The sequence below is a fragment of the Calonectris borealis genome, chromosome Z (assembly GCF_964195595.1).
Source record: "Calonectris borealis chromosome Z, bCalBor7.hap1.2, whole genome shotgun sequence".
Classification (NCBI taxonomy): Eukaryota; Metazoa; Chordata; class Aves; order Procellariiformes; family Procellariidae; genus Calonectris; species Calonectris borealis.
In genome coordinates, this window is record NC_134352.1 from 17,553,969 (window position 1) to 17,578,233 (window position 24,265).

Genomic DNA, 24,265 nt, shown 5'->3' on the forward strand with positions numbered 1-24,265 from the left:
ACTGTTATAGTAGAAATCAGAGTTAACTGTATTCTGCTGCACACAGCATAAATCATTATTAACCAACACAATGCTCTCCTTTGTCTACAACACCTAGCAACACCACATTGAGAAGTTTTCTGCTTTAAAATAAAATCACCTTCCCTTTCCTTCTAGATCTAGAAAAGAGGAGATCACAGCATGTTCCCTAACTTCCTATTATGAAGGTTAACTTAAGCTTAGAGTTGTTAAAGAGCACATCCTGCCCGCACGTCATTAAAGTTTACACAAGCCTTGACTTTCCTTGACTTTTGCAAAAGCCGGATGCAGTCAGAAATGGTGCCTCACACTGGTCTGGCATCATATTATCACGAATCCAGGAAATACTGAAATACTGAACCAGGAAACTGAGGCTTCAGGCAATGTTTATGGTAGTGAAGTTAATCCCAGAGAAGGGAAGGCTTCCGTGCTAGTGATTTCCTTACGCCCCCTATTTTTAGTCATTATTCACTCCCTTTGCCACCTTTTAGATTTTGGCATTCTGGACTCAAGAGACACAATGCTATGGCAAGCCTGGGCTGTAGGACAGCAAGCAAAAAGTTTATCTCTGTCACTTTACCTGCGAATAATGCAACATTGGCATGCTTTGCATCATAAGGGCACCTGGCCATTCCACTGAATTCATCTCCCAGGAACTCCAGGGTATCCATCTGAAAAATGAAAGGGAGCTCCTCAGATAGAGAAACAAAACTTCTTACCCAGGATGAGACTTATGACAGTGTTTCTTCTTTTCTGGGCACGGAGGAACGTCCTTTCTCTAACTGTGCTCCTGACTATGAATTAAGAACCTGACAAAAATCAGTGTTAAATAAAATCAATCTGAAAAAAGTGTGTCCAATAAGTCAGGCATTCTTTTGGAGCTAATCACTCTTACCCTGACACATTTTACAAAAGTCTTCAGTCTATATTTTATCTGTACACAAGCTTCCTGTTGAACTGTAGCAGGCTATGTGGTCTGTGGTTCTGGCAAGGATTCAAAATTTATCCTCAACAGTGATCCAACAGAAGCGCTCTTATACACAGAAAAGACTGCAAGCCACAGCAGTCAGAAGAAACAACACTAGGACAATTATCTGTGTGTGCATTTTTCTCCCCAAAGTCCGGAGATCCTTCTGCTCTAGTCTCAACAGTGGTGCTCTCTTCCTTGATTTGCATACTCAGAAGGATGCTCTCCAAGTCTTACTGTATCAGTTGAATCTGTGTCATGGAGGAATCCTCTTACCATCAGGCAAGAATTAATCTGTGCAAGAATTGTAAAATCTGAGGCTTAAGTGTAACTCCTGGGAAATAAATTCACCCCAGGCGCTGATAATGATACAAATATACAGATCAACTTTACGCTAAGTTCAAGAGGGTTTAGTCAGCTACAGGGGAAAGGTACAGCTCTGACTCTTTAAGAGTCGTATGCTACCATATTTTGGGAATAAGAATCTTTCTAGCATATTCAAGTAACTTGAGCAGCTCATACTGTATAAATCACATACAGTACAGATTCACAGAGCATGAAAAATAACCCACCCAGCACCATCAACTACTCCAATCAACTTCTAGCTTTTATGTTACCGCATCCAAGTCCTCCAGTGGACGATTTGTCATCCTTTGTTTTCTGTCATGTACCCTTTCTGTCAAAATCCACTCTGAAGGGAATTAGTTGTGTTTACTCAAGGGCTGAAAAGCATTTCACGTGATAGTGAGAGGAAACGCGTTACAGACCTGAACAACTTTCCCTGCACCGAGCTCCACGCCCCCGACTCAACTACACTTCCATTGGCAGTGTGGAGGGACAGTCCTGTCTTCTGTTTGGCACATCGTTAGTGCTCTCTCTATAAAATGCAGAAATATATGGAGGAAAAGCCAGGGCAGGTGCTGGAGAGACCTTCTGCTGACTCCCAGAGGTATCACTATCCAGCCCCCACAGCTCAGCAACAGGTGAAGCAGTCTGCAGAGGCCATGCATCACAGGGAATGAAATACCTGCAGTAAGGGTAAGGAGGGCCATTCATATCCCTCACACCAGGATGCCAAGGAAATCTATATTTGTATTAAAAGACAGCTTTCTAGCAAGGGGACTGGTTGAGACTTGATAGCCGCATTAATGGCATCGAGAGCTAAAAAATGACAAACTGTGCTGGAAGACTAAATACAGCACTGAGACTGAGAAGCTTCGTTGCATGCTAGGAGTGGGATGCAAGGAAAGGAAGAAAAGAAGAAATGGCTGTTACAGAGCAGCTACCTGTACCACACAGTTACCATGATGCAGGCTGCATTTTTACTCAAATTTGATTCTTCCTCCACAGACTGAAAGAAAAGACTACGCTGAGCTTCTCTCCTGTGCTTCCTAGACTACAGCCATCACAGTGAATAAACAAGGTAAAGCAGCATTGCAGAAAAAGCAAGGAAGAGCAGCAGTCACAGCGAATACCACTAAGGAAGTAGTTTTCCTGGATGCTAATGTCTTTACTTTACTTTTTTACAGTAACTCTGAACCCAATGAAATGAATGAGAATTGTGCCATGACTTTATCAGAAGCAGCGTTAGCAAAGCTGAATTTTCTTTTTCCTGAAGAAGGTTGAGAAATGACCTGTGGGACATAGCAGTCCCACTCAGGCCCTGGATATCAAGGGCCTAAGTGAATTTATTGCAAAGCTACTCCAGAGACATCCACTGTTGGGGGTTATATCAAATTATACTGGTGCAAGCCTGAGAAAATGAGAAATATTTGAATAAATGGGCCCTATTAAAATGCAGATGACAGGGACACACTATGTCAAAGGAAGAAATTGGGGTCAAGGAATTAATATTGAGTATCCATGGACCAGCACACTTTTCTACACTGCTCTAGATAATGTTTTGGCTTTGCAGAGCCCCAGCTAGTGAGGAATACATCACCCTCCTGCTGTACCTTTCCCTGTGGAGATCTGCTGTCAATCACTTTTACAGGACACAGTGCCATAGGATCTCCACAGCTTCCATATCTGCTGGGTCCTCAACACTAATCTTCCCAGGTTTTGCTGTGCTAAGCCCTCAAGTGTCTTGAGAACTGGCTTTGGGATTGAGTATATATCAGAGGCATTTAAAATGTGCTACCCCAGAGGTAATCCTCAGCATCAGCATCTCCATCCTTTATTGGATGCCAGGTGAAACATAGTGACAAAGGATGAGGAAAAGGCTGAGGTATTAATGTCATCTTTGCCTCAGTCTTTAAGAGTAAGACCAGTTGCTCTCCGGGTACCCAGCCCCCTGAGATGGAAGACAGGGAAGAGGAGCAGAATGAAGCCCCCGTAATCCACGAGAAAATGGTTAGCGACCTGTCACACCACATAGACACACACAAGTCTATAGGGCCAGATGGGATCTACCCAAAGGTACGGAGGGAACTGGTGGAAGTACCCACCAAGCCACTTTCCATCCTTTGTCAGCAGTCCTGGATAACCAGGGAGGTCCCAGTTGACTGGAGGGTAGCAAATGTGACTCCCATCTACAAGACGGGCTGGAAGAAGGATCTGGGAAACTACAGGCCTGTCAGTCTGACCTTGGTGCTGGGGAAGATCATCTTGAGTGCCATCACACAGCACGTACAGGACAAGCAGGTGATCAGGCCCAGTCAGCATGGGCTTAAGAAAGGCAGGTCCTGCTTGACTAACCTGATCTCCTTCTATGACAAGGTGATCCACTTAGTGGATGAGGGAAAGGCCATGGATGTTGTTTATCTGGACTTCAGTAAAGCCTTTGACACCGTTTCCCACAGCATTCTCCTGGAGAAAGTGGCTGCTCATGGCTTGGACGGGCATAGTCTTCGCTGGGTAAAATACTGGCTGGATGGCCAGGCCCAAAGAGTTGTGGTGAATGGAGTTAAGTCCAGTTGGCAGCCAGTCACAAGCGGTGTTCCCCAAGGCTCAGTACTGGGGCCAGTTCTGTTTAATATCTTTACTAATGATCTGGACGAGGGGATCAAGTGCTGCCTCAGTAAGTTTGCAGACAACAACAAGCTGGGCGGGAGTGTTCATTTGCTTCAGGGTAGGAAGGCTCTGCTGAGGGACTTGGACAGGCTGGATCGATGGGCTGAGGCCAACTGTATGAGGTTCAACAAGGCCAGGTGCCGGGTCCTGCACTTGGGTCACAACAACCCCAGGCAACACTACAGGCTTGGGGAAGAGTGGCTGGAAAGCTGCCTAGTGGAAAAGGACCTGGGGGTGCTGGTTGACAGCCGGCTGAACATGAGCCCAGGTGGCCAAGAAGGCCAATGGCATCCTGGCCTGTATCAGAAATAGTGTGGCCAGCAGGAGTAGGGAGGTGATCGTGCCCCTGTACTCGGCACTGGTGAGGCCGCACCTCAAATCCTGTGTTCACTTTTGCGCCCCTCACTACAAGAAGGACATTGAGGTGTTGGAGCGTGTCCAGAGAAGGGCAACGAAGCTGGTGAAAGGTCTAGAGCACAAGTCTTATGGAGAACAGCTGAGGCAACTGGGGTTGTTTAGCCTGGAGGAAAGAAGGCTCAGGGGAGACCTTATCACTCTCTACAACTACCTGAAAGGAGGTTGCAGCGAGGTGGGTGTTGGTCTTTTCTCCCAAGTAACAGGTGATAGAAGAAGAGGAAATGACCTCAAATTGTACCAGGGGAGGTTTAGATTGGATATTAGGAAAAATTTCTTCACCGAAAGGGTTATCAAGCATTGGAACTGGCTGCCAAGGGAAGTGGTTGAGTCACTGTCCCTGGGGGTATTTAAAAGACGTGTAGATGTGTCGCTTAGGGACATGGTTTAGTGGTGGACTTGGCAGTGCCAGGTTAGCAGTTGGACTCGATGATCTTAAGGGTCTTTTCCAACCTAAATGATTCCATGATTCTATGATCAGTCTATGACTTGATGTGGGTGATAGCTGAGGAACTTTCTGAGGAGTGACCACATTCTGAAGGACTCTGCACCTATGGAGGGCAATGCAAAGTGGCAATAAACTATGATGTGCAGGAGTTGCAAAGAAGTAGGTAATAAATCTGAGCAATCCTCAGAAATCCAATCAACATTGAGCTCTGTAGCATTGAAACAAGTCAGGATAAATGCTACAGAGTTAAATGGTGCACGTTGAATGACAACCTCATGCTGTTGCCAGCGTAGTCACAATAAATCCAACAGAAAGACAAGGCATAAATGAAATCCCACAAACAGATCACATACCTTGTAGTTCCTGCAAGAGGGGTTGAACGCATTTGTTCCACAGATAAACAATGTGTCCTCATTTCTTTTTAGGAGAACCTTAATAAAATTATGACATTCATCCTGAAGAAAAATAATAAAAAGTATTTCAGCCACTGTATTTTGGGTGTCTGGTTTTATGCCATGATATTTCATTGTCAGGTCTAAAATGAAATTGGCGGGTAGCCACTGTGATATTCTGGGCTTTCTTTCAACTATGTTTAACTGACAATGAGCAAGATGCAATTGATTTATATTCTAGTGGTTTAAAAATGGTTACAAAGAACTGAAGATATGATATTCATATTATAGCTCAGATTTTGCTATTGTGCACATAGGTGAATTCTGTTTGAATGCTGTTGCTTTCCTCAAGAGTGAAAAATCTGATCTCCTTCTTATCTCTGTTACTGTAAGACAGCAGCATCACCAATGCAATGTATTGGCATAAAGCATCTGTAACTAGAAGGGGAAGCAGCTGTAAAGAATCAAAGAGTCTGCATCTAATTCTAATACCACTTGTGCTAGTCATAGCTCACAGTAGGATAAAATTGGTGTGAGAAATAGTCCTTCTACAACATGTACACATTCATGCTTTCTGTTGCTTTACACAAACTTCTCAGTAAATTCCTGCAGGAGGATGGACAGCAGCATTTAGCTTTTGGGGCAATGGTAAGCAAAATCAGTACGCTAAACATTATGTCCAAAATCCCCAGTGCTTTAAGTATTTCAGGATATTGCTGTGGCTCCTGTTGTAATGTTTTATCACATTAAAAGTAAACTATTTTTGCAAATTAAAGCCTTCAGTAAGTTGATGGAAAAAGCAATTACTGGCAAGAAGTGAATGGCAAGATCTATTCCACATCACAGACAGCAGCCCGAGATAATAGTGAAGCAACTAAACTAAGGTGGCAGATGCAGAAGAAAAGAAAATTGCGTACCTTATGTTTTCCCTTCATTCTGCATGTGTCTACATCAGCTTGTCTAGATTTCCATGTCAATTTCTGCAAGGATCAAGAAAGAAATCAATTAGGGCCCAGAGGTTGTTGCATTTGGTTTCAGAAGTCCCTTAGGGGAGACTAGCTGTTGAACATATATTTATTGAAAGCTTTCTGCACCCTTTCTCCATGATTAATTCACCACAACAATGAAAGATCAGTGATGTGGAGCATACATTTAATTTTGTGTTGCCATCTATTTATTAGACTAGAAACCTATCCCATTTTTTAAAAGCCTAAACCAATGGAATTCAGCAATAGGCCAACTTTCAAAAATATGTGCACTTTTCTTAAAAGTACTAGATGCTTTCTTCTTTTAATTCGATACTGTTCTGCAAATCAGAATAAACATTTATGGACTATAAACCCTAACTGGATTCTAAATTAAATATGTATTCTGGAAGACGACATTTTAGATTAACAAGGAAATTAAATTCAGGTAATTCTTATCACTTCAAGTCAGCTAACAGGCTCAGAAAGCCCTCCACCTATCAAGATGCTGCTGACTTCATCCGCTAATACTCTTCCCCTAGAACATTGACAGGTAAATCCCAGCCTGAACATTTTGTGGTGAGTTTCAGGAGTGGTCAAATGTGGTAGGCTGATTAATTAAAAGAAGATTTTGTTTAAAAACATATGGCTTAAGATAGTAACACCTTAGACACTACAGCCATGACAGTCCCGACAGTGTTTCCCATCAGTAAACTGAGGCACTGTGCATTCATGGAGGGCCCCAAGCTGAAAGTAACCATGAATGTTTGTTTCCACTACAAGCCTGTGCCCTCACTTCTTCATGAGCAATTGGTCATAAGCTCATCTTCAGCATCATTCATAGTTACAATGAAACACTCTCCACTCCTATGGTGGAATTCATCCAATGTTCAAATGCGTATGATCTTCTGCTGGACCAAGGCTGTGTTTGGCACATATTACACAATGTGTATGCAATGCAAAGGAGCTGAAAGGAGATTATTTCTAGCATGTTTATGTTAATATACAATATGGTAATGCAGACAAAGCTCTTCTTAGTTTGAATGTAACTTCCCATGGAGATAATGTGAATACATCTACAAAGTGATGTTATAATAAGGTTTTATTTAGTGAGTACTTGCATGAGTGAATAAAATTTGTGTACATGAAAATATGTAAATAGCACTTGATTTTTATGATGAAAGTTTCAGTATACTTAATTGGGATGGTATAGCTATTATAGAAAACTGCTGAATATAAATGAATAGATGTTTGACAGATGTTCCATCAGGGACCTCACTGTATTTCAGTATGGATTGCTTATCAGCCCAGCTAAATCACTTATCAGAAATTCACAGAGGACATGATTGCTATTCTAGCTTTCCCCAAATATGATTAGCAATGCCATCTTACTTGCTTATTACAGTTTTTACAGCAGCGCTGGCAAGTTGTTTGAAACAATGTCATCTTCCTATTTATTTGAAGCTTGTTCTAGTGTCCTTGGTTTCTGGATGATGATAAAAGCTACTTACTTTGCTAAAATAAATTTCTTCTGTATGTGATGTGTCCATATCAACAGTATAAATATGGTCCCTGTAAACAAAGGCAAATGAATGCGAAGTCAAATGGAGTAGTCAGACAGTTCATTTTCTATGAAGAGAGCTATCTATCACAAGCTAATCCATAATCCATTCAAAAAAAGATCACAGGTCTTACCAGGGAACATTACTGACAGCATTGCCTGCTTCTCCCAGAAAAGCATTTTCATATATAAACTATCTTCCTTCCCATTAAGAAAAAAAGAAAAATGCTGCAAAACTTCAAAGCAAGATTCTTTCCCAAAAGCAATTATTTGAACAAATGAGATTTTGGAAGGGAGATGAGCCTCATATCATTTCTGCTCTATAGGTCTTACAGCAGATGCTACGATCTAGCATGCAGATGTTTTTGCATATTCTAAAATCAGCTACAATAGGCAGCCTTTGCCAGATTCCTGGGCTAGCAGTCACTGTGCCACATTTAGCCATTCAGGGTTAACAAGAGGTTAATGCTTCTTTCTTTTTTTTTTTTTTTAATTATGTCTAACCTCAGCTGTGATAATTTGATTGACAATATGGTAGGCAAAAGGCTGACAGCCACAAAACTATTCCCAGAAATCATTCTTCTCTTCACACACTGGTGGCTAAACTAAACTGTAAAATACTCTTCTGAAAAAAGTTCACATTTCTTGCTTGCATTTACATTCCTGTTTTCCTGAGAATCTGTCCCTCTCTACAATTAGCTGCCAGTCTCCTCATGGAAAGAGGAAATAGACTCAGCTAAGCAGGTAAAGAGATATTTTTAAACATTCTCCTCTATGTAAGCTGAGAACAAGGACATCTCTGTATGGAACCTAAAATTTGAAAAAACCCACCAATCCACAATGCTGTAGTAACCGCCACATCACATTGGGACTGACCATCTCATTTTTCCTTGAAATAACATTGGCTTTTTTCGAAATGCAGGAAGCTGGGCAGCTGGAGCATGATCCACAGCACTGAAGGGGGCTGCTGAAAGTAGGATACAGCCTGTTTCCATTTTACAAATCCCTGCTCTCAAGGTTGGCTTCATTTTACTGGGTTTTGGGGAAACAGTGCTAGTCTCTTAAATAAAGCAAAGACAAAACACTGCTATAAAAGGAATAAGCAACACTTCTCTCACGTGGAGAAAAAAGGCAGCATTGTTGTGGGGAACTGGCTTTTAAAAGTCTGCTGTGGTGCTTGAGGCTGTTTGCTTTGTAAGATGCCAAACTGAGGAGTTGTGGGTTTTCTTCTCCTCCAGACTCTGTAAAACCAGAGCTGTCATTTACTTCCAAGATTGGTTTAATGCTTCAGTTTATTATTTCCCTGACTTTACTGGCAGAGCAGTGGTCAGGGTTGGTGCTGGACTAAAATTACCTATTAGCATGCTATCAGCTTCATAGGTTACTGCATGGTTCCCTTTTTTTGTACATCGCTCTTTGTTGCTGTCACTCCTACTATATAAAAGTGGGAACGAAATCTCTTGAATTGCAAATTAGGTGCGGCTGGAGCTCTAAAATCCTTCTTCCAGCACAGCTCTTGATTTTAATCATCAGTCTTGCTTTCCAGTGTTTATGATTTTTTCTTTTTAAGCAAGAAAATTAGAAAATACAGTGGTGGTATTCTGAATGAGGCTTGAGTTATTTAGTTCCACTCTCACTAAAACAGCTTTCAGGGGACTTACTTACTTTCTGGTTCAAGAAACAGTTCAAAGAAAACTCAGATGCTAAGTTACAGGATCATCTGAGACAGGGTTAGTATCAGGCAAATTACATATCATTTTCTCATGCGGTACATGAAACATAGTTGCTGACAATGTCAGCAGAGAGTGAAAGAGCTGTCAAATTCAGGGGAGGGCTCTCTAACCACAGACAATGCGGGATTGTCCTTGCCCGCCTTTTCCCACTGCTTCCTAACTCCTACTATCTACTAGCTGTGGTATGCGTACAGCTCGCTGCTAATTAAGTTATTCTAACACAAATTGACTTAATCCTAGAGCTTCCGTTTTTCCCACCTCCAGTCAGCAGAACCGAGTTTTGTTGCCATGGCATAATCTTGTGGAGGAAGGGAATTTAAATAATGCCACCGGCTGTGCATGACCCTTGGCCACTCAGTGCATCGTCTGGAAATGTGTAACTGCAAATGAGGAGGGAGCCATCCCGATGCTTCTCGGGCTCAATAAACCGTTTTGTACACACACATGAGGGGTGACAGATAATGTGAACAAAAGCTGCCACCGCACAAGACAATGGGAGGAGGAGACATGGCAAACTTAGAAAAGGGTGTGTGTGCACGGGTGTGGGTGAGTGTGAGAGAGGCAGCGAGGGAGTACCCTTCCCATGAGAAAAAAGAAAACAAAGCTGGTTCTTTGCAGACTGCAAGCCAGATATTCGGACAGCACGGCTTCATGGGCTTCGGCTGAGTTATTCTTATTTATACTGGCTGGATATCTCTGCCTGATAATATGAAATAAAGCCTTTCCGAAGCAACACAAATTTTTATTTGGTAATAGCTAATACAGGAGTCACGTATTCCGTATTACAAAATAAGCAACTGATGGATAGAAATTTTGTTCTACGCCAGTTGCTCAGTTATAAAGTGTTAGAGGTTCTCAAATCTGAGTTAGTCTTCTCCTGCACAAGGAAACTGTCTGCAAAGTAAATGCTGGATTTTCTAAAACAAGCAAACAAAAAACCCAACCCAAACCCAAAAATAAAAACTCTCAATGTTTAATCATTTGTTTTGATTGCTTTTGATAATTGGGTACAAATGTAAACTTAGCATCGCTATATTTCAATATAAAAATGCTGGTCTAAAAAAAACAGCATGAAAGCAACATCTGATACGATAGCTAAGGGATTTATGTTAGCTACAGTTTTCAATGAATCTTGTTACAAAACTCTTTGCGAAAGACCTTTGATTGTGTACACATTTGCTTCAGTTTCTAGATTTACTACTACCTCTAAAGGAGAAGCGGTATTGCAGTTATAAACTTTCATAACACTAGTTATCAAAGGATGACTCATTTTCTGAAGTTTATTACTTAAAGATAAAAATGACCTCTGAATTTTAACTTGTATCACATAGGCTTCTCAGCCCAGCAGGGATTTTATTCAGTAACATGTGGAGGGGCAAAAGAATGTGTCAAAGAGTTTTTGAGTTACCATACGAAAAATATGTAAGAAGACTTTTTGGGCTTGTGTAAATACAAAACAGACCAGGTCTTTATTCTTTTTTGTAGGTCACTACACCCTAGAAGTATATAAGCACTCTCATTGTAGTAAACTGTTTTATACAAATATATAGCCACGTAATATGTAAGAATGCATATTCACATATCAGTACACATACTACCCCCCAAATATTAGCATTCTTTATATAAATGGTGCACACAGTGTTTTCGAATCCCAAAATGTTTCGCTGGGTTTTCCTGCTGTAATACCGGTTGCTTGGGCACTGTGACAGTCTAATTGCGTCAATCTCAGTCTGGGAACAAACTATGAATACAGCAGAGCAAAATCCACAAAATGGATTTACCACCTTCTCACTGCAAGTGATTTCCTAATTTAAAGGAAAACAAATAAGGAAAGCAAAGGGAACTCAGCATGAAAAGGAGGAAATCCTGCCACCACCTTTGAAGGCCCTTCAGCCTGCTCCCCCGTGCCGCTCATTATCAGCAAAAATACCAAGCCCATACCTCCCCACAGGGAGGCCTTGCTGTGGGGCTGCCCACTCTTTGTGCCCTACAACCAACGCCACCACAGCTCCCCGTGCAAGGACGCATGCTTTTTGCCCAGACTTGACGTAAGGGCTTGGCACAAGTGAGACCCCAGAGCTCTGCCACCCAGATCCTCTACAAACTGGCATATGTGAGAAGCCCAAAGAAGCTGCGCTTAGCTAGTAAGGCTGCAATGCCTGGGTAGGTCAACAGGTACAAGTGTGGGCTTCCTGCAGCCAGGGACACAACTATGTAAAAACGGCACTGAGCGATTCTGCTGGTGTAATGCAACTAATTACATTGGTGCCGAGTGCAGATCAACAGGCAGATCTCCACCACAGGACACATCTGACCACCCAGAAGATGGGGAGTGGTTGTTTGAGAAGGAAGCCAGGCAGTTCCCGGAGGCTGCCAAGGGCTTTGAGGACAGGGCTGGTGGTGAGAGGCTGCCTGTTCAGCAGCTGTTCCCTCTCACCTCCTGGCCATCCCACCCACCACTTCTCCCATCTGCAGTGACAGCCTGGCTCTCTGTGGCACATGCAGAAGGGTGTGTATTTCTCCGATGGAGGAGAAGGACCAGAAAACTGGCAGGAAACAAGCTGCTACTGAGGGGCAGCTTGCGGGGAGGTCCCAAACAGGATCTGGGTCCAAGAGCTCCTAAGCTGGACTACCCACCCTTGCTAATCTGGACCCTTTATCCTGTGTTGGTGAGGTAATTCCCACTCTAAGATCATCAATCTCCTTTGCTAACAACAGGGAGGGAGAGGAAGTGTTAATGTCTGATCTGTGCCAGGTTGGCAGCTGTATAAATCAGTGTAGCTCCACTGAAGCTGATGGTGCCGTGCTGAGCTATGCAAACTGAATGGGTGGCTCTATAGACAACTTTTATAAAAAGGCATGTGCTTGTATCTGCACAGTATAGCTCTCAAAAAAAATCCAGACACCAAATTCAATTAACCTTTCTGAGTACGTCAAAAGAACAGCAGCAAACATGTTTGCCTCTTTTTTGTCTTAAGATGTTAAAAACATGCCTAAACCAGCAACGTTACAGTTTAATAACTCTTATCCGAACATGCATTTGTGCACCAGCAGAGTCATTCTCTAAAATATGTCATTAATGGTGTATACAAAAAAAATTACAGGATGAGAATGGACTCTCTCCTCCTTGGGGCTGAACAATTTCTCTGGCAACTTCCCTCTTGTCGGACTCAAAGGAAGGCAGAGGTGTGTAGTCCTGAAAGGACTGTCTCAGCACCTTGCAAAACTGAACCTTAGTTGACCGACCAACAAGGTTTCCAATATGTCTTACTAACAGGCTGCAAAGCTCTCTCTCTGAGTGTGAGAAAATCCTAAAAATAATGTGTCCAGCAGAAAAGAACTCAGAATATCCCTCTTTTTTCCCTTCTTCCTCTAAAAGCAGCAAGGGAGGAGCGGGCAAGCAGGAGACTACTGACCTAGCAGCAACGTAGAGGGTCCTGTTCATGACCATGACCAGCTGGATGTCCAGCCGGTGCCTCTGCGTGGTGTTCCGCCCTGGTTTGTGACCCACAAACACCGGATACTGTCTTGTATCTGCGGGAAGGGAAAAAAAAAACAGGGTCAAAACAGAATCACAAACTGAAACCGTGCTAACACAGAGCACTATGGGGCCCAGCTAGGCCAAAACCTGTGGTTTCTGTTCTGCCCCAGCACCACAGCCTGGAGTTGGAAGACATGAGCACAGAGAGCTGGAGACTTCTTCAAGGTTACAGTCTTTGCAGCTGCACAGGAGACAGTCATCACCTTTGTAGAAGACAAAAATTGTGAGTTTTTTTTAGAGTGTAAAGCTGTTCTGGAGCTCTTGGCACATAGGTACACAACACTTTCTCACAGTTTTTCTTTCACTGCTTGCAGAGCTTAAATGCTCGCTCCTGGCTGCCAAAATGTGTCTAGCAGGACAAAGCTGTTTCATAGTGGCCCATCAATCACCACAATGACTGGACGGGTAGTGGTTAAAGCAAAAGACTTTGCTCTTCTTGGTTCAAACTGCCAGCTCCCTGGGTTTCCTACAGGATTGGACTGCCATCGTAGAACAGCTGTGGGGATTTCTGAGAAACGGTGGAAAACCACCACTTGAACTTTATAGAACGAAAGTCACTGCATATTATTTTGGCAACCAGCTGATACTCCAGTTCTTCTGGCAACTGGACAACAATACTGACTGGAAGCCCTGCACTGAGCTTATGTTATCAACAAGTCAGCTTTCCCCTTCCCAACTCTATCAGTCAGCAAAAGCATTTATTCACTCTATTCCCACGATTTTTTTGATGAGACCTCAGCATACATGGGTGTGCTGCTGCTCGCTAGATGATCTGTGTGTACAACCTATAACAACAGTGAATACTTCTGACCAAGGGCCACCTTGCTGTTATACTTCGTATGTATATGTGATCATGATATCTAGATGCACAAACTAGGGAGCTAGTTAAGTAAACAAAATGACAGTTAGACGACAGGAGGAGGACAAACCTCTGATGAGCAGCATCATCAATGCAGAGCTACTGCATGTGCATGTTATACAGAGCTGACTAGCATCTAGCTATGCCCGAGCCTCTTCCCCACCAATAAGCTTTCCCAGAAACCTGGAGCTGTTTGAGGGAGTCTGTATCTTCAGAAACTCAGCTACTGCTATAGTGTTTTCAGCTATTACCTCTAAAAGTATTTTCCCTGTTAAGCTTGGTCAAAGTATTCATTCACACCATGGCTTCAGCAGAGCATTTGAGTGTGCCATGCGTCAGAAAGCCTGGTGATAAAACTGTATAGAAACAGGAACTTCCCTGCAAATCAGATGCTGAGAACTCTTGGAAAAACAAATTAAGATAGCTCAGGCAGGATTTACATTCGGAAGCTCAATCCTTCTGACCAAGTCCTACACGCAAAATGCCAAGTTTCACTGTCAAGCTGTTCTCTGTCCAGTACCGCTTCCTCTGTAACTCACAGATCTAGCATGAGCTGGGGGCTTGTACATTCACGTGCATTTCAGCATGCCATGGTGCAGAGGAAGAAGTTATTCCATGTTCTGTTTCTCCAAAAGAATCAAGACTGGCTATTTCTGCATTAGCAAGGACAATTAGCATCACCCTTCTGGAGGGTGAAAATGTTGGTGCTGAAGACCTAGTGTTCACACTAGACATGTTTCAGCAGGGTTTGCTTCAGAGCAGTTTTGCCCTGTCCTTGTATCCCAGATGCCTATTAGCATTTGGAGCACATCAAGTGCACGCCTGGAATCTCTTTCAGCTTGGTCTTACCCAAGACAGACAAGTTTATGGGTGCCAAGGCCACCCCAAAGCAAGGACAATCAAGAGATTCACTTTAAATTCAAATTCCTGACCCAAACTAGGCTTAAACATAAGCCTACTCATTGTTGACTCGCTACTCCTTAGCACACTTTTACAGACCCAGGCACTAAAGACTTCCTTTTAAACATCTGAACCTTTGGGACTTCAGAAGACTTTTCCCTGCAGTAATTGCAATCGAGTTGAGGTAAATGTGAAAGAATCAGTTACGCTAAGCCTGACTTGCATGGTGAAATGCACAGAAAGCTCTTCACCTGTTCAACCAGCAAATCTCAATACTGACTCACAGCTGTCTGTGTTACTTTAGATTTTGGAGAGTTTGCCAATTACTGCTGGTAAGAAAGAAGAGAAATTCTGTTACAAAAGATCCTTTGTCTTGGTTTGGTTTTTAGCTACATTTCCAGCTTAGCAAAAAATGCCTAATGCTAAAGCAGAATCCATCAGGGCTTAAAGAAGTTCAATTATTTGTATTAGATCAACAAATTATGTTTGCAGAGCTCAGTTACTTTAGTGTGCTATACTTGATACTCTGAGGTGCTTCACTGGTAACCCAGAACTACATTTTCACAAGTCAGGTGAGGGACACTTTGCTTATGGGCTGAGGGGAGGGAGAAGGCTTCCTTCCTTTGCTGCTGGATAGAGCAAGATATTTGGTTTGATTATGCTACTGAAGCATCTCTGTTTGAGAAGGAGAAAGGCTATGGATTTGGAAGATCAAGCAAGTTTACCACCCTGTAGTCAAAAGGCAACGTGAAAATGTGTTCCTGAGAATGTAAATTGGCTGATCTGGGAGACATCAAGAAAAACAACTTTATTCATTGCAACTGTAACAAAATATTGTTGATTTGAAGTTCCCTGATCAGTATTAAGCAAATGAAGTCCTCTGGCCTCTTATACTTACAGTTGCCATGCGAAATACTGATCGGCTCAGAATCTTCTGGGAAACCAGCCCCAGCAAAGTGTAGCAGTGTGAAATATAGCAGCAAGGCTTCTGACCTCATAGTAGTTCAGCTGGGAGGCTTCACTTCTTCACTTCACCCTGTGGAAGACAAACAAGGGCTTAAGCGCCTTCTGTCGATTCCGTTTTAACCACTGCATACAGAAAGCTAGAAAGAGTCAGTGGAAAGTAGAGGGAGCTTTCCTTCTCCTCAAGCCTCTCACTGTACCTGAGGAGGTATGTCGTGTTTCTAAGCAGAAACTGCTCTGCCAGGACAGTTTCCCTTTAGCCCATGCCCCAGCAGTGCCACATCTTGCTTGAGGATAAACTTAAGTATCTGTGAGTTGCAAAGAATCTTCTGCCTCAGCTGCTTATATGCCATAAAGAAATGTCGTCTACCTGCACTGATCAACAGCTGACAAAAGTTTTTGGGGAAATGTTTTGTTTTTCCCTTCTTTGGTTTATATAATTAGATGATGACACGATGACACACACCATAAATAAAAAAAACATACTACATTATTCTGGTTAAAAAGAGATTAAGGGTTATACTACAGGACTGATTCATACCCTGCAGAGTTGTGAATCAAGTGAAGAAACACTGAGAGAGCTTGATGGAGCATGCAGAATATGTCATTGGGCTTTACCATAAAAATATGTACCCATAAATTAAGGTGCCATAAAACCAATACTCCAACTTGTGATAAAATAAGAGAGAACAGAACTATCTAAACCAGCGTTTTTTCCCTGTATTCCACTGACGCATTCACTCATTCACATTTCATGTACAAAAATATCCCTAAATCTTGAAGATAAAAGGAACCATAGGGGCCTTTGGATACAGTGAAAGAAAACAGCACATAATACAGTAAATAGCTCATAATTCCCAGGCAAATGTCACACAGACATTGATCTGCAGGGGAAATCAGTGTAAAAGTGGGATTTTCTTTTCATCCCTTCCAGAGTTTCAAACCTTTGATGCTGCCTGCCAAAGATTCTTTTTGAACAAAGCTATTTTACAGTAGTCTGACAGTCATTCAAGATTTATGGGCAGAAAGTCAAACTTCATAACCTACATAGTCTTTGAAACTTAATTTGGCAAACAAAGTGCTAACTTGCCCTTCTGCAACACCATTTAATATTAGATACCTATGTCTCCTTTCTCGATGCCAAAAAAAGCATTAACAAGTCTTGAGTGTTGCATTTTCATTTGTAATGTCACAGACACAGCTGATTCCTCATCTTTTACCCAATTGAAAAATGTCACAATAATTAATTTGCCTTATCAGATATTTGCTTTCAAATAAAATTTCAGCTCCGATAACTGGAATAGGGACTCTGTTGCAGGGCGATACAGTCCATAAGGACTAATGATTTATTATACTCTGTGTTTGCCTATTATTTTTCAAACACCACAAATTGGAAATTTGGCCGATTCTCTATTTATATTAACAAAATAACTGACAGGCCGAGTTAGACTGAGACTAGAAAAAATAAAATTTAATGCAAGGCAATGACTGATACCTTAACAGAATAAAGTGTCAGATGGATGGCAAAGGATAAAAATAGCAAGAATAAATGCAACACAATGCAGACACTGTCTGTCTATTACACCTTATGTGAGAATGCATACTAGAAGATAGTACATACAAGCCCCAAGAGAAGCACTTCCGTCTAAGCACTGGTTAGGTTGATAGCTGTCTAAGATTACTGACACAGCTATATCTGCCTGCAGACACTTTCTTTACCTGTTTCCTCCATTTGTCTCTTTAATCACCTCTTACATTTTCTCTTGACTGTTAGCTCTCTGGGGCAGGAACTGTTTCTTTCTATTTGTTTCCATGCCCAGCGAAACATCATTTGGGGCCCTTAGGAATGCCCGAAGTAAAAATAGGCAGCAGAGTAAATATAATACTTGGAAACACAGTTTCCCTCAAAAGGTTTGAACTAAAAGTAAGATATACACATTAAAGGGGTTAACTCCTTTCCCTCTACACAATTTTTCGAAATGTAATTTTGCTGCTTTAAAAATTTTGTCCCTGTAAGTACAATGCAAAGTGACAAAACAAAGTGCCTTATCTTAATACACAAATACAATGGAATTCTTTCCTTCTTGAAATTGTTACAGTCCAATGCAGAGGTCTCTTCTGAAACGCACATGAGGAGCAACCGTTTAACAGGAAGAAACTTATCAAGCAATCCAATTCTTCCACTTAAACCTTATTCATCCACAGTATCAGTCTGCAGCCTGACAATTCAAACCACTTGGCTCACAGTGGGACTCTGGAGCATAAGAATAGCTGCTTTCTGTTACTCTCTATCAGCACATCATCCACTATCTAACAATGTGTGTACGCTATGAGGAAAGCATTATGGTACTGCAGACATATCGCTGCCACTCCACTTCAGAGCTTGAAAAACTTTTCCCATGGGCAATTCTGCACCATCGTTCCCTACTTCTCATTCAGACATGTGTACCGCCCTGCGTAAATATATACGGGAGACAGCTTCCAGGAAAATGAACAATGCCGAGCACGCTTACTTTGTCATTTTAGGTACATGTTATCAGTCCAGATCTTTTTTCTTTTACCTGCAAAGAATTAGCTGACAAATGAACTAACATATTGTCTTCTAACAAAGACTAGATTAGTAGGTTTTTAAGTATATGAAATTCTCTGTCATTCTTAAGAGTAGCTTCTGGGGAAGAAAAGAGGGAGAAGAGAGAAAAAAAGCATAACTCTCTGTTGCTCTAGTGCTAACATAGTTATTCAAATCCATACAAAGTAAATGCAAAATGTCTACTTTGATCTGTCAACGATTCAAGTGGACTACACATCTGTATCAATGCCTGTGCCAATAAAGTAACATTGAGTAGGTCTCAAGTTGCATCCAAAGGCAGCTTTTTACTAGGAGGTAATTATTCAAACATAATGTTACTTCTGCTGTTCTTACAATGGTGGAAAGAGCCGTACTCTTTCAGTGGCATTTCAGAAAAGTGCTGATTCAAGAAGGTCACACTTATTTTTAGTACAAATTTCCTTTTCAGCAAATACTCAGCTCTGGTTGGGCTCCTGGGAGTGATGCAAATGTTCTCACTTGCAACTGTGCTGAAACTACTTTCCAATCAAAATGTTTGTGAATGCAGTGTCTGATGAAGCATGAGTAGCTAGACAGTGATGCCGAGTGAGTACAGGCACTGTCTCCAAATAAAAGCTTTGCAAACATCTATGGAGAGATCTTCAGTCAATGTAGAATACTGCAGTTCAATCTGGCCTGCATTAAGCCATACTGGTTGAGAGAGAACTGGCTCTGAGAACTCCAGTTCTCTCTGTTCAAAACGTGATTACTGCTCCTGTTGAAGGAAACTAGTGGTGACAAGAAGAGTGAGTTTTGGTGATGCCCTTTTACTAGCAAATATGCTAATAAAATACAGCCCTGCAAATGTCTAAGAGCATGTTTTATAATCTATGTCTAATGCAATGACTTGTAGCCATTGAGTTGGTGGAGTAGATCAGATTTCTTCCAAGCTTCAAAAAACCCCCAATCTGCTTCTTGCATGCCTAAGACCACTGCAAATACAACTTTATGCAAGATACTTCGGTGCTCTGATTCTTCTTTCTGAAGTTGATCATTTTAAACACCTACATAAGACAACTTCTTCTGGTTACTTCTGTGTTCCCTCCTTTTTGTCATATTATGATTAAGTACAAATAAACCTCATGATTTCTTAATGTATATAGAAATCAAAGTTTTGCCTTCCTAGACAGAGTAGGTTTTTCTGTTTGTACACTGCGGCCCAAAGGTGAACCACCTCTAAGTAGGATGTTTGGATACTAGTACAATACAGTTGCTATTACTATTATATTTACTCACTCAATGCCTATGTACACATATAAACACACATATTCATATTCACATACACATACCCCCCCATACACATAGGTGCTTGATATGGGAGCATTTAATTTTGTAAATATCATGCTGCTGGCATGAAGGAGTTTCTGAAGCTAAGGAAGTAACTATCATTCCAAATCAAGGAGAAAAGTCTGATTTTTCTGTGCCAAGTGCCCTCCGCTGTGGCTATCCATGGCGATCTAAACCAACAAGAAGCCACCATGATGAGCTCTGCTTTTTGCTGTCTGATATTTTCAGCATTTAGTGAGCTAGTCTAGCATTTAGCATCTAGTCTGGGTAGAAATGCATATAGAACAGCTGCTTGGCTAAGGAAATGATTACATGGCTGCTGCCATAATACCCTAGTATCCAGGTTATTGTATCTACAGTTTGTAAGTTCCAGAAAGGTTATACAGATCACATGAAAAATCCTAAACGGAAGAGCTAACTTCCTGGTAAACTCCATAAAACTGTAAGGCCAGATTTGATCTTGAGAACAAATTAAACAGCAACAGCAATGACTGTGTAGACACATTTATAAATAACTATTGAAAGGGACGCTCTTCCATGTTAGAAAACCTCCCATTTTATTGCCTTGGCCTCACTGTACGTTCAGCTAACCCCAGTGTAACTTCAAGTAAAATCAAAGTATGAAACAATGTCAGCATTTTCCCATGACACAGAAAGCCTGCTCAGGAATGGGCAGATCTTGTTATACTCATTTATTACAAACCTTCTTTATACCATGATGGGTTGTGTTCATACACGACAGCTGCACTTCGATCCCCAAATTATTAAGCTTAATGTGAGAATTACGAAAGAAAATGCAATGGTCTGTGTTATGCATGAAGCAGGACCAGAAAACCTAATGGCCATAAAAAACCATGACTGTCTTAAACAAATTCTTTTGTTTCTACAAACATGTAGAAATAACTCAATCTTCAAAAAGACAGTAAGTCTAGTAAGAAGGAACAGTTTTTAACCAGTAAGTAAACTAAAACCTGAAGCCGGATGAATTTGAACTACTGCATAAGAAAAAATGCATGACCAGAGAAAGTAGCAGCCTCTGTGAACTGACCCTGGAAATACTCAGCAAATAGCCCTTCCCATCACAATCAGCATTTCTTACCCTGGGAATAACAAAAGGACAGGGAAGAAAAGGAAAAAAAGCAGGGAAGAAACTGATTTGAGTTGCATAACAGAGGTAAAAAGATTTGAGATTCTCCTGTGGTAAGAGCTTTAAAGGCATGCAGAATCAGAAACCCAAGTCCTACTCCAGTGTCTCATTGAAAGAGACTTACAGGGCAAGATCTATCTACCCATACATAAAAAAGCACGTATTGATCTACACAGCACATGCTTTGCCACGCTGAAGGCAGAGTGCAGAAACCCGTCGGCCGACCTGACTGCTGTTCCCTGCTATGGTACAGATTTGCCATGCGATGCTGGCAAGCATCCTTCATCTCCTTTGGCTAAGCCTTTGGAAGTGGAAGACGCCTTTACTGCTATTTACCCCTTTAAATTCACAGTTCCTAGAAAGTGAAAGACAAGAATTCTGTGCAAGTCAGAGAAGGGAATTAGGAATAATGCAACAACAACAACAAAAAGAGAGGAGTACAACCTGCAGGCTGCAGCTTCCAGAAAATGAGGAAAGTTAGGCTGGCAGAGTGGAGCTGTTCAGGAGAGCATCCTTTGTCTACGCCTGTTTGGGTGGTGGGCTAGCTGCTGCTCAGCCACCTCGCGTGGCTGCACCTGGCAGCAGAAGGGATCATGCAAAATGCCCAGGCTGAGTGGTGCCAAGGGGATCAGACAGATGTGAGTGAACAGAAGCTCAGCGGGTGCTTGGGGAGCTCAAGAGAGAGGAGACACAAGTGGCTATCAGCAAGACACAGCATGGAGTGCCAGACATTACAACTGAATTGGCAGGACAGTGCCCGGGAAGGCCAGCTCTTTTGCTTCTGTGTCCTTTCTTAACGATTCCTGCTCAGTCACCTGAATGGTGGTGCAGGTGGCCACAGGGACTTAGTGCCAGGTCTGTGCCCATCATCACTACCAACCTCCAACATCTTTTTGTGACCGATGGTGCAGCCATCATTCATCTTTCCTCTCCTGTCCTGCTCCTGTTGTCTCTACAGCTGGCCATTCATTTCATGTGGCCAAAAAAGCACTCTAGCACCCCAGGTAGCTGGCCCTAATGCCAGAGAGGCGGGTGCCTGAATGCATTGGGGTAATCACCTGTACTCCTTCAAATCACGCGGTAACAAGGGGTTGCTCCTGAATGCCGGTGGGGGGAGAGAAGCAGTGCCCAAGGGAAGCCCCCACCTCTCCGGCATCCCTGTTGACCCTAAATTACATGTATGAAGCACACTCCCTCTCATCTTTTGTGTGTATCAAAAAGTTCTCCCTGACCATAAGAGGAATGCATGGGTGCCCTCTATACATGCTTCACTACCATTTTAATTGGATTCAGTACTGCTTACTCATTGCCCAGCTGCTGTGGGCTGCACGCCAGACGTGACGATTAGGCCCAAGGGAAAGACACCAATGAGAGCGATTTTGCCTCATATAGTAAGCAACAGCATCTACCTTCATTAAAAAGAATAATACAAACTTCATTACCAGTTTGATGAAACAGTGATACATGGACCTTAGTGTGGATCTTCCCATTAAGACTTGCAAAAATGCATCTCTAAAATAAAATTTCAGCCAAAATACGAAGTACTTTTCAAGCAAGGGTACTTCAGGGTACTTGCATATTTTGTTCAGGTTTGTGCAAATGTGAGTCCTTACCAGCTTTCCTCTCTCCTCGTTTGCAACTTTACAAGGCCGTACATCACACACAATAATGTCAGCTATGATATGTAACATCACTACCTCCTGCTTCAGTAAGCGATAAGCTGAAAAGATCTGGACAACCCCCAGGCAGCACTGATGAGCCTCGGCCTGCCGAATGGTAGTAGCAGGTGTCAAGTCAGTAGGCAAAACTCAGCATGCTTAATGCTGGCAACCTGTCTTGTCAAGATCAACATCACTGCTCGATCCAGCACAGTGCAAAAAGAAAATGTAAAGAACAAATGGAAGCCTACGCAGGAGAAACCTTCTGCTGACCCGAGTGAGACATCCCCGATGACTGCAGCGTTAATAGGATGCTGCTGTTCAGAGAGGGAACAGTCAGATGGAAGATGAACATCTCCCAGATGGAATTAGAAGCATCTCAGGCCTATCGATTTTGGTTGTAACCTTTACTGTAAACAGTCCACAGGGGCCTCATCAGCCACCTGTTCAGTGATATTTGCATTGAAATATAGAGCCAACGCAAATGAGAAAATGGCCATAGTTCCTTGCTAAAGCATCTGCTCTGTTCCATCCCTCTGTCTATGCATCATCATCATCAGCAAAGTACAGGTTTTAGAGGAAGGGGTAATGCAGTGGCACTAGCTCTCTCACACGGCACCATAAACAATGAACGCTCCATTTGTCACGATGTTGATGGTGGTGGTAATGCTATTATATCATGCAATATTTCACTTTCTAATAATTGCTCAGTTTTATACTGAAATCAGGCTTGCCAAAACTGGGAGGAAAGCCATCTGTGCCTGGAGGATGACTGCCAGAAACATTTGCAATTTTATTTTGGGGTTATAAACCTGCAGAATGGAACAAAGGCAATGCCTAAATAACCCCTTTCACTCACCACCCCCAACCACACAGAGCAACAGACCTAACTCTGGAACAGCTTGGTCAGTCATTACAAAGATGTCTTTATTATTTTTAAAAGCCTCCCTCATTTAAGAGATAAAAATAGCTTCTACTGATTATTTGTGGGACTTCAGCAAACCTCTGTCAAGATTTTGAATTGATTTAAGAGCTAAATGTAGCAATCACTGCCTTCTGACAGGACAGAACGCCATCTCTAATATATACTTTGCTGTTTCATCTCAGCATGCTTAATAGAAAACAGATACACTATCAGCAACACCATTACTCTCCCCAACACTCACTTTGCCTAGGAAATATCAGTGCCAGTCAACTGACCTTCCATTCTCTCATCTGATGGATGGAATAAGAATTATGTAGCTGCAGGTGACCCAAAGCTGTAATGGGAAAGAAATGTGGCCTCCCTTTGTTTTCCTCTCCTTTTAGATAACAAAGGTGAAACACAAAGCCTGATACGTTTTCATGACAATATTGACAATTGTCACTGATTAAAAGTTTGACACAGCCCTGCAGACATTGTCTCAGCTGCCACGTGCCTGCTGCAAACATAACATTAGGATCAGGCAGTAATCCTAAAACAATCCCTACAGCTCAGTCAACTCTTCAGCTCAGATTCCCTAAGATACTTAGCATTTGATTCCTTTCACTGCTGGTACATACTTAAATGGATTGCAGCCCTTCTTCACCCTCTAACAGGAAGAAAAACTTAATTTCCAGTCCTCTTATGTCTGCATAACAGATCAGATCAATATACAAGGGCATAGGTTAACTTTGAAGAAAAAGTTAGGATCCCGTAGAACATATCACTGTGTTTAAAGCTCAATGTAATCACAAACAATTCTCCTTTGCTTTTTGTCAATGCAAGAAACATTCATGCATTTAATACGTGAACCCCAGCTGTGTTCTTCAG

The 24,265-nt window shown here is 42.1% G+C and overlaps 1 protein-coding gene across 3 annotated transcripts in view; it reads right to left on the reverse strand.

Moving 5' to 3' along the window:
* Positions 1-24,265, reverse strand: part of SEMA6A (semaphorin 6A) — a 115,620-nt gene that overhangs the window by 48,714 nt on the left and 42,641 nt on the right. For all 3 annotated transcript variants that reach the window (XM_075136352.1, XM_075136351.1, XM_075136350.1), the window contains exons 2-7: positions 15,709-15,846; positions 12,927-13,044; positions 7,728-7,788; positions 6,169-6,231; positions 5,213-5,314; positions 599-689 (exon numbers count right to left, since the gene is read on the reverse strand). In XM_075136352.1, coding sequence (XP_074992453.1) covers positions 599-689; positions 5,213-5,314; positions 6,169-6,231; positions 7,728-7,788; positions 12,927-13,044; positions 15,709-15,808 — 535 coding nt within the window. In that variant the 5' untranslated portion in view covers positions 15,809-15,846. The remainder of the gene's footprint in view (positions 1-598; positions 690-5,212; positions 5,315-6,168; positions 6,232-7,727; positions 7,789-12,926; positions 13,045-15,708; positions 15,847-24,265) is intronic.